The sequence below is a fragment of the Cervus elaphus genome, chromosome 19, assembly GCF_910594005.1.
Source record: "Cervus elaphus chromosome 19, mCerEla1.1, whole genome shotgun sequence".
NCBI lineage: Eukaryota > Metazoa > Chordata > Mammalia > Artiodactyla > Cervidae > Cervus > Cervus elaphus.
Genome location: NC_057833.1, coordinates 64,619,869 through 64,631,030, shown reverse-complemented (window position 1 = coordinate 64,631,030; position 11,162 = coordinate 64,619,869). Strand labels below are relative to the sequence as shown.

The window sequence follows — 11,162 nt, the reverse complement described above, 5'->3', positions numbered from 1 at the left end:
GAGAAGGAAGGACCGGAGAAGCCTGCTTAGCCATCCAAGTAGGGTTCTTCTCCCAAAGCGGAGGCTGACCCCTGGCGCGGGCCGCGGAGGGCCGGACCAGCGGGCATCCCTGGCGGCCGGCTCAGGGAGGGCGCTGGGGGGGCTGACGATGTGACGAACCCCCGGGGGCCCGGGCCGGGCTCTGCCCGCGTCCCCGGCTTCTCGCCTCTCGCTGTCCCCTCCCCGGCCCCAGCGTCCTTGCCAAGGGTTGACCCCGCTCACAGATGCCCGGTTCAGGAGCCCGAGAGAACCGAGCCGGTTTCTGCACGTGCAGCGGGTCTGGCCGGCGGGGCAGCCCCGAGGAGAAGGCCCTGGGGCCTCGTCCCGCGCGCCGGGCTGAGCCGGCCCGTGGCCTGCGCGCTCGCGGCCCCTCGGGGCGCCGGCGGCTGACGGGCGGTTGCCAGAGCTCCGGAGGGGCCAGGGGCCTCCGTCGACCCTCGGACGCCCACCGTCGCCGTCTGCTGGGCAGCGAGGTCCCCACGGCTCGATGAGCCTGCCCGGCGGGAGAGGCCGCGACGGCGGCGACCTGGAGCGGGAGCCGGGCTGCCGCGGTGCGTCCGGGGAGGGTCGGGTCCCCGCGGCCCGCAGGGGGCGGCGCTGAGCCCCGAGGAGGCGGCGGGGCGGGCGGGTCTCGGGTGCCCTGCCCGCCCTGCGCTGACCCCGGGGTACGCGGCGGACCCGGCGCGCTTCAGCCTCCAGGGGTTGGGGTCCGGGGAGACCTCCCCGCCCGCCCGGGGCCGCGGGGGCCTTGGGAGGCGCCTCCGCGGGGCGGGGCACGTCGGGGCGCCCGCTGCTGCCCCGAGCCCTAGGGGGCCGCCCCGTCCCCCCTGGGCCGCGCGGCGTTCTTGGCGCCCGCGGCGGCGCGTGTGCCGGGCGTGTTTCCGTCCCCGGTGCCACTCCGGCTTGGGGCGCCTCGTCCCCCCAGGAAGGCGCCCCGTCCCCGGGGTGGGCGCCCCGTCTCCCGCGGTGGGTCCCGCGCGGTGGGTGCCCGGTGACCCCTCAGTGGGCGCCCCGTCCCCGGGTGGGCGCCCCGTCTCTAGGAGAGCTAATCGTCCCCTCGGTGGGCGCCCCGTACCCGCTGTGGGTGCCCGGTCCCCTGGAGGGCGCCCCGTCCCCCGGGGTGGGTCCGCGCGGTGGGTGCCCGGTGTTCCCCGCGGTGGGCGCCCCGTCCCCTGGAGGGCGCTCCGTCCCCGGGGTGGGTCCCGCGCGGTGGGCGCCCCGTCCCGGGACAGCGCCCCTTCCCCGGTCGGCCCGGGCCGCGCGCTCCCCGCGGCGCGTGTGCCGGGCGTGTCCCAGTGCCCCGGGCCGCCTGACCGCGTCTCTCTTCTCCCCCTGCAGGAACCTTCCGATAGTCCCGCCGCCGCGGCTCTGACCGCGCGCGAGGCGAGCCCGAAGCCGACAGCACATCGAAATTAAAAAAAAAAAAAAAAAAAAAGCGGAAGAAGCGGCCGAGGCGGCGGCGGGCGGAGCGGCAGAGGAGGGGCCGCGCGGCCCGGGCGGCGGGGACGCGGGGACGCGGGGACGCGGCTTTGTGCTGGCGGGTCGCGGGGCGCCCATGGCTGAGCGCGGCCGGGGGGCCGCCGGCGGGGCCCTGCCCTCCTCCCCGGGCCCGGTCCTGGCGGCCAAGGGCGCCCTGCGGGCCGGGGCCGGGGAGGGCGGAGGCGGCGGGCGGCCCGGGCCCGGGCGGGCGCGCTGTGACAGCGCCGGGGTCTCCAATGGAGACTGCAGCCTCGGCGCGCCCGGGGGCGAAGCCCGGGTCGGCCCCGCGCTCGCCGCGGCCCCCGGCCAGGCCGCCTGCCCGCTCCCCCGGGACAGCAAGCCGGGCGGCCTGCCCCGCCGGAGCAGCATCATCAAGGTAGGTGGGAGAGGGGCGCGCGTCGCCCGCCCCCCGCCATCCGGGGGTGGGGGTCCTTCCCCGGGCGGAAGGACTGGGGGCCCTGGAGGGGAGCCCCCAGCTCGCGGGAACCGGGGCTGCGCGGGCGGCGCTGTGGGCGGCGGAGCGGGGACCGGTGCGTATGGCATTTGGGGAGGATGGAGAGGGGTGCAGGGGAGCCGTGCTCCGTCCCCCGGGACTCGGGGCTGTCACCTCTGCAGGGCTCGCCTGCAGTGATGGCCGGGTACCTGCCCGGCAGGGCACCCTCTGCCAGCGGTAGCCTCGGCTGGTGGAACAGACCCCCTGCCGGGTCTCCATTGTATGTTAAAGACAGTTAACTGATCATGTGAAAACATTTTCTTAAGGATCGCAGGCAGCGAACAGAGATTATTCAGTACGGTTTTCTTCCCATGGGTCTGTAAGTTGCCTCTTGTCAACGGTGAGACTCAGAGGTGCAGAAATCCCTGGTCAACTCAGGAGAAATGGAGTTGGTTTCTGAAGGTCCAGGAACCTTTCAGCTTTCTTAGGGTCAGAAGCTCTAAGAGATTACAGTCCTGCAGGGTTTTAATCTTTTGGTTGCTGCAGCAGGCAGGCCTCCGGTTCTGTGGAAGTTCTTTTGGGCGGTTTGCTTGCTTTTGATATCTTTTTGCCTGGTGTTATTTAGCAGAAGGAAGTCAGCGTTTGGTGCCTCTTAAACTCCAGGAGTAATACTAGGAACTCCTGAGTTTGTGGTGGTTTCATTCTAACATTACATTCTGTTCTGCAATGTAAATATATTTCTCGTGACATGAAGTGAGTGGGGGGAAAAATGATCAATGAGCTGATCAAAGCAGAGCCTTTAGGCAGGACCAGCTCTTTCTGCTCAAGTTTGGAGCAAATATGAAAACGTTGCTTTCTGAAAACCGAGAGGTCACCGGGACAGTGAACACCAAAGCACCGTGATGGGGCTGCACCCACCCTTCCTGTGGGAAGGAGGGTGGGACGGGCCCCAGTAAAGAGAATTGGCACTCGGGGTGTTTGAAATTTAACTGGACCTACAGGAACCTTCTGAGGTGCTTGTAAGTGTCCGATGGTGCTATCAGCTTCTGTGCTTATCTGCTGAAATATAGCACCTTGCAACTCCATGTAACAGGCAGTTGTGAAACTGCTTTTCGCTTTGTCATCTGTTTGTCCAGTTTACCTCTGAGAAAGGGCACGGTTGAAGGGCTTAAAGGTCAAGTGCATGGACCATCTGCAGGAGGTGTTTAGAGTTGAACTAAGGAAAGCAAAGTAGATTTTTGCTGCACACCTACCTAGCTTTGGTGACTTATGTTTTCTTTTACTCCGTCACTCATGTTGCCATGGGAGTTGCTCTCAGCCATGCATGGTAATCAATCCCATTGACAGAGTTATGTGTCATATCTGTTTTTATTGGTTACTAGATAACTTGTGGTGATTTTGCTTTGTGGTGTTAATGAAGTCTGAGGTGGAAATTCCAGAGAAGGTGCAAGCTCATCTTGACTCCTCTGCCTCAATTTTTTGGAGGGCCTGTGTTTGCATTTAAAAAAAAAAAAAATCAGATTTTATTGGTGTCTGGCAGTGGGGTTCACAGTGTAACTTATTTAATTTTAACAGCATCTGTTTTAATTTTACATTCATGGGAGATTAGGAAGGATGGTTTGCCAACATTTGATATGTGGAATTGAGAACTTGTTGGTAGGTATCATTTCTTCATTGAAGATTCCAGAAGCACATGGGGAGCTGACTCAGAAATCAATGGAGTTTTGAAACTTACTCAGGTATCTTCATCATTTTTCTTCTTTCTAATGAAGGCGGGTGTTCCCTTGTTCTCAGGTGTATCCCTAGATACACATTGTGAGGAAGTTAGGGCTTCTGTATTTTGCTTCCTGAGTGAATGGAGAAATGGTAAGAAAGTATATGTTTTCTTTAAGTTCTTTTAATTTCTAAAATGGCTGGTTGGAATTTACCAGTCTTATCCTATTTATTGTCCTCTATCTTCCAAGATGACTCCTTTTTCTTGCCTCTATTTTCAATTTGCATTTTCTTAATGCCCTTTAAGACTGTGGAAGTAGTGTTGAAAGTTGTTCAAGCCTGGATTGGAGGGCAGGGGTATGCTATATTTAAATAGGTAATTACTCGGTATCTACTGCATTTCAGTTGGCATCTTGAAGGGTCCAGCTTTTAGAAATTTAGCGTGGCGTTTTCCTAAAGACACAGCAGCCAAATAGAATAAAGAGATGTTTTACTTTGATATCAAATTTCATAAAGCAGCAAATAGTGCCCAGATATTTTTGTCAGACGAATGGCAGAATTACATTTCACTTTTGTTAAACAAGTAATAAACAGCTTAGCAGGAACCCGTGTGAAGAAGCAGTGGTGATCTCTCCTTGGTTTCTTTTGAACGACGGGATGGATGCAGGCAGGTGATGAATGGAGAGGCGGTGACAGATTAGTGCCTGGTGAGAATGGGGCTTGAGAGAATGGCAGAAAGAGTGGGTGCTCACTCCCCAGCGGAGGCCGTGTGGGTGGGTGTGTTCATCGCAGTGCTGGGCTATGCCTGTTTCCTAGCTTCCATCTAGCTCCTTACAGTCTTGACCTTCCTCTTAGGTGGGGACCCCCAAATCAGAGAGAGGAATAACAGCGGAAATGGGATAAACAGTGGGCAGAGGAGGGGACTGTTGCTGAGTGCTGCACATATGCAGAAATCTGCTGAAAGCTGACCAGAATGGTATTCCTTATTTAAAATTATTTCTTTGGAACTCCATCTGTTTTGTAAATATGGTGTTGAGAAACAAATTGTTACAAAACTACATTTTCTGCCAAATAGATGCACAGATTCATACTGAGAGCTCCTTGCTTATGATAAGAGTGTTGGTGGAAATTCAGAGTGAGCAGCCTGGTGGAGGACCTTTCAAGTACCTTGTGAAGAAAAATAAATCGTGGAACTCATCACCAGACTTTTCTACTGTTCCTTAGCTGGTTGAAAATAATATTACACTTTTTTTTAGATTTTTTGCAAAGGTCCATTGCTAGATTTTTAGGGGAGAAGTCATTATATTTGTCATCTTAAGTAGTCTAGTAAACGAAAACATCACTTTCATTTTCTCTTTCCATATTTCATCACACCATTCACTACAATCCATGCTTTATTTTGAAACAGTTAATTTGGTTAATTGTTCAGATGGCTTTTTTTTTTTAAAAAACAAATAGCTCAATCTTTTAATTCTAGAGTTTGGTCTAAAATTATGAAGTGGCATATTAAGCCTTAGATTTTTAAGTTTTGAAATAAATGAAGTTTAAATGTCTACTAGTTTGGGTGGTTTACTTTAATCAAAATTAAATTAAACATTTTGGCTGGCACATCAAAAGGCATCAAATATTTGCATAAAGTAAAATTCACTCTTGCTACTGCCTAGTTCTATGCAGTGTGACCATCACACACGGTCATGTAACGACCACGACAACCAAGATCTGGAACAATTCTATCGCCTCACACAATTCTCCCAGTTTCTTTATAAGCCTTCTCCTCCCCCGTCCTCAGACCACAGCAGGTATTGATTAGGGTATTGGTAAAAATAAGTTGGAAATGTAGCCATTGTACTATTTAGGTGTTTAAAAGTGATGATAGCAGCCACTATTTACTAAACACTATTCATATGGGCAAAACACACGAGAAGTGTTTAGCTGGATTCTGTGGCCTGGTCTTGCTGCAACCATGGGGGCTGCAGGAAACCTGTGTCTGGGGGGTCGCTGCTTGCCCGCGGCGCTGGCGCTGACTGTTGGACTCCACGGGCATGGCTGCACATTACACTGGCGGCGTTCGCTATTTTGTGTAATTAGGGTGGTATTGGTTTGGGAAGACCAGACTTGATTTTTCCCCTTTAAATGTGGGGGAATCTGGAGGGGGAGAAAGAATGTCACTTTCTGCTGTCAGAAGAAGTTGACGGATAACACAGCCAGCCAGCTGTCCAGTCACCTGTTACGGTACTTGATCAGAGCCTCCAGTTTCACTGGGTCCAAAGGTTTGACCTTGTCCAAGGAGGCAGCTCTTAGTTTCCATAGTATCATTAGTTGTCCTTGTTAGAGTATCACGGTGTGTAGGAGAAACTTACACTAACTTTCCGCGAACATGGATTCCCTGCACCTTGATGCCCAGCCCCCAGCGTGGGAAGGCTTTTCACATCTATTATGCATATTTAAACAAAATATTTAAAATGTACCTTATGGTTTAAATAAACTAGACTCTCTGCAGGCAAAACCTGGGCTATATTTCTCCATTCTGCCTAGAAAGCCAGCACTCAAAAACCCTGTTTTCTGAATTTTATCTGAAAAAGTAATATCTCCAAATGACTTTAGACTTTTTTTTTTGTCTGAGTGGGGGCCCCCGGGAGCGGGAGAGACTGCTGGGGGAGACAGCACCTTCCAGCAAGCCCACGGGTGTGTCATGAACATTCAGCCCCCAGTAACCGAGCCACAAAGTGGGTTTGTCTGGATAGACAGGCCGCCTGGGTCGTTTAGGTCAGAACCATCTGATGGCCAATCAGCAAGCCTCCCCTGGCTCTGTGATGAGCCTGGCCCGGCTCTCTGGCTGCTGGGAGGCGGCGCGCTGGGCTCAGCCACTCACAGCCTTCTGCACGGTTCAGAGTTCAGTTTCAGAAGGCGTCAGGGGTGTTCCTTTTCAGACACTCAAAATTGCTTGCCCCCTTTGCTGCCTGCCTCCCTTGTCTCCCAGGTCGCCTCCAAACACTTGTGCTGGCCTCCTGGTGCTTTTCGCCAGGTCCAGAGACACAACCGACAGGAAACTGTCTGGTTTTTTTTAATTGCTGTTTTTGGCCTCTCAAGTGAGTTTCTTAGAATGCTCTCTCCCAGAATCTGTTCAGTTCCTTTTATAGTTCTCTGTGCTCTGCAAGGGGTCTAAACGAGACTGTTCTTTTTCGCTTTTGCTTTTGGTTTTTTTAATGCTCAAGTTCCTCATGCCTCAGGATTTGACAAAATAGGGCAGTGCTATCTGCAGCCCAAATGTGGGTATATGTGGAGTGTGAACATTCAGGTTTTCCCTTCAGACTCTTATTTTATACATTTGTGTCCAAGGAGAGATGCTCTGTTCCTTACTAATGCTAAATTTTGGCTGTTATTATTTGCTTGTCTACCAGACCTCCGGATGAGTTTAGCTATTTTCTTTTTATTTCAAATGAATGGATTCTGGAGTACAGGGCGTATTCAGATATTTTTACCAGTCAGCCTCAGGATCTAAAACTGTGCATATGGCCTGGCGAGCACTTTGCTGTGGATGATAACGGTGAATCGAGGGTGTGGTACCTGACTCCGACAAGTCAGAACCCCCAGAGGGGTGTCAGTAGGACCCACTTGCCTTGTGTCAGAATAATTCCATCCCTTAAGAGGCCTCAGAGCGTGGAGTGACTTGCACTGGGCTCCGGTGACAGCTGCGTGAACGGGCCAGTCTGCTGGCAGGATGCTGGGCACCCACCTGTCTCAAGGGGCAGAGCAGGGCGGCCGGCAGGCCTTGCTGACCTCTGGTGCAGGGTCACCTGGCAGGAGACTTAGGCCAGACCTGTTCCAGGTGGGAATCTCAGCTGGGCTGGACAGCAGACCACCTTTTATTGTGTTTCTCTTGATTGCGCTTCACAGGGAGCACACTTCTTACAGTTTGAAGGTTTCTGGCAGCCCCGTGTCCAGCAAGTCTCCCAGCGCCGTTTTTCCAACCACATTTGCTCATTGTGTGTCTCTGTGTCCCATTTTGGTAATTCTCACGGTATTTAAAAAAAATTCATTATTATTGTGTTTGCTGTGGTGATGGGTGATGAGTGATTTTTGATGTTGCTGTTGTAATTGTTTTGGGGCCTCCCACTCTGCGCCCATATTAGACACTGAACCTAATCCGCAAGTGTTGTGTGTGTGTTCTGTGTGTGGACTGTGGGGTGTGAGTGTGTTCTGACTCTTCTCTCTCCCTCCCCTTGGGTGTCCTTCTTCCCTGAGATACGACAATACTGACATTAGGCCGGTTAGTAGGCCTGCAGTGTCTGCTCAGGGTTCAGCTGAAAGGAAGAGTCACACATCTCTCACCCGAAATCAAAAGCTAGAAATGATTCAGCTTAGTGAGAAAGGCATATCAAAAAGCCCAGACAGGCCGACAGGTAAGCTGGGTGCAATAAGTTGTGAATGAATGCAAAGGAAAAGTTCTTGAAGGAAATTAAAAGGGCTGCCTCGGTGGACACATGAAGGCTAAAGTGAAACAGCCTTCTTGCTGGTATGGAGAAGGTCTGAGTGGTCTAGATAGAAGATCAAACCAGCCACCACATCTCCTTTATGCAGAGCCGCATCCAGAGAAGGATCCTAATGCTCTTCAATTCTGGGAAGGCTGAGAGAGGTGAGGAAGCTGCCGAGGAAAAGGTTGAAGCCCGCAGAGGTTGGTTCGTGAGGTTTGGGGAAAGACGCCATCTCTGAGACATCAGAGTATAAGGTGCAGTGGCAAGTGTGATTTGGGAGCTCCAGCAAGTTCTCCCAAAGATCCAGCTCCGGTCATTCATGCAGGTGGCTGCACCAAGCGACAGATTTTCAGTGTGGATGAAACAGCTTTGTATTAGAAGAAGATGTCATCTAGGACTGTCATCGCTAGAGAGGAGAAGTCATTGCTGGCTTCAGAGTTTCAAAGGACAGGCTGACTCTTATTAAGGGCGAATGCCGCTGGTGACTCTATGTTGAAGCCAATGCTCATTTACCATTCCTAAAATCCTGGGGCCCGTAAGAATGATGCTAAATCTACTCTGCCTGTAAATGGAACCACAAAGCTTGGATGACAGTACGTCCGCTTCTAACACGGTTTACTGAATATTTTAAGTCCATTGTTGAGACCTACTGCTCAGAAGAAAATACTCTTTTCTAAACATGACTGTTAATTGACAATGCATCTGGTTACCCAAGGGCTCTGGGGGAGATGTGCAGTGAGACTCATGTTCCACACTTGTCAACACAACATCCATTCTGCAGCCCGTAGACCAAGGAGTAACTTCAGCTCTCAAACCTTATTATTTACGAAAGGCATTTCCTAAGGTTATCGCTGCTGTAGAGAGTGATCCCTCTTGATGGATCTGGGCAAAGTCAACAGAAAACCTTCTGGAGAAGATTCACCATTCTAGATGTCATGAAGGACACTCATGATTCATGGGATTCATGGGTTCAAACACCAACATTAACAGGAGTTTGGAGGAAGTTGATTCCAACCCTCAGGGAAGACTTTGTGGGATTCAAGACTTCAGTGGAGAAAGGAATTGCAGATGTGGTGGAAGCAGCAAGAGAACTGGAATTAGAAATGGAGTCTGAATTGTTGAAATCTCATGATCAAACTTGAATGGATGAGGAGTTGCTTCTTATGGATGAGCAGAGAAAGTAGTTTCTTAAAATGGAATCTAGTCCCAGTCAAGATGCTGTGAAGGTTGTTGAAATGACAAAGGACTTAGAATATCACATAAACTTAGTTGATAAAGCAGCAACAGAGTTTGAGAAGAGTGACTGCAATTTTGAAAGCAGTTCTGTGTGGGTAAAATATTATCAAATAGTGTTGTATGCTACAGAGAAATTGTTGATGAAAGGGTCAATTGATGTGGCAGACTGCACTGTGTCTTATTTTAAGAAATTGCCACAGCCACCCTAGCCTTCAGCAGCCACCACTATGACCAGTCAACACCCATCAACACTGAGGCAAGACCCTCCACCAGCAAAAAGGTTACAACTCACTGAGGGCTCAGATGATGGTTAAGCTTTTGTTTTTAAACCAATAAAGTATTTTAAAATTAAGGTGTGTATATATTTTTTTTAGACACAATGCTTTTGCCCACTTAATAGTCTACAGTATAGTATAAACATAACTTCTGTATGCACTGGGAACCAAAAGATTCCTGTAACTCTCTTTATTGTGATGTTCACTTTATTGAGGTGGTCTGGAACAAACTCACAATATCTCCAAGGTATGCCTGTACCCTGGGGGTCTTGATCTGTCCTCAGGACACACATTGCATGTCCAGATTATTTGGGGGGCAGAATACTGGCGGGAAACTAGAGGGTGTGAAGTTTGGTGCTTGGATCAGATTCTGTCTCCCTCTCTTCCTTCCTGTTGGCCTTGGGCAAGATATTTGAGTCTGTGTGTCTACTTAATCCATCTCTAAAATAGAGATAAAGAAATTCCCCCCGAACTGTTGTCATGGAGATTAAATGAGATGATATATGTGAAATATTCAGAGCAGCTTGTGGCCAGTAATAAATACTCAATGAGCAGTCCCCCCATATGTTTGTTTTTCTGATTTTTAGTTTCTCTTGTTTAGAGTTGATCCTGAGATGTGCAAACTCGTTTGGCTTCGTTTGAAATGGAGATCACTAACACTGCCATCTCCATTTTGAAAGCTTTATATTTTGAGATAGAAAGAATGTACCCCAATAAACTTTGCAGACTTACCCCCAAGATGCTTCATGAGTGACTTTTGTTTCAGTGCCTTTGGAAATCTGATACATCATTATAATGGAGCACATACCTAAATAGCTCACGTTCAAAAGTCGGAGGGCACTGGACATTAGTTTCATTGAGCCAAGCACCTGTGTGTCTTGGTTTGCCCAGGACAGTCTGGTCTTTACACCTTTCATCCTGACAAAATTGGTAATAGTGCCTCCTTCCGCTCTCAAAGGGATCCCAGCCTGGATGATAAATAAGGTGGCCGCCCTATTTATCTGCTTCTCAGGAGCCCTTTGCAACAGCCTGTGTTAGGGCCTGAACCTAGCCTGCCCCGGCCTCTCTCTCAGCTCTAATTCCTCCCTAGGGCTTGGCTCAGCCCCCACCGCTCTAGATAGACTGTTTCTTTCTCTGCCTCCCCCCCCCCCCGCCCCCCGCCCTCTGCCTGTCTACTGATGCTTTATGTATGGGGCACCTCACCTAATTCACCTTGAGCTTATGAAGACACTTAGTTTAATGTCTTACGGAAAGCATGTGTTTAAGTATTTGTTTTTCAGCGAATGTGTGCACGGGTGAATAAGTGGGCAGAAATGACGTGACTTACCTTGGGAGTTTAATGATGTTGTTTAGATGTGGCTCCACCTGGTTTCGATGGGAATATAAAACTCCGTGGGCTGTGTATTTCAAAGAAGACATTTATTTCATGTACATAATTTTGGAAACAGGCGAATGGAATGGAAGTACCTTCATTTAAGTTGGGTCCAGAAATTTGGTTGGTTCCAGAACTAT

The 11,162-nt window shown here is 50.9% G+C and overlaps 1 protein-coding gene across 1 annotated transcript in view; it reads left to right on the top strand.

Annotated features, from left to right (window-relative positions):
- Positions 1–758: 758 nt before the first annotated feature.
- Positions 759–11,162, top strand: part of PLCL2 (phospholipase C like 2) — a 213,215-nt gene continuing 202,811 nt past the window's right edge. Inside the window, exons 1-2 of the mRNA XM_043875245.1 lie at positions 759–1,005; positions 1,378–1,894. Coding sequence (XP_043731180.1) covers positions 1,595–1,894 — 300 coding nt within the window. The 5' untranslated portion in view covers positions 759–1,005; positions 1,378–1,594. The remainder of the gene's footprint in view (positions 1,006–1,377; positions 1,895–11,162) is intronic.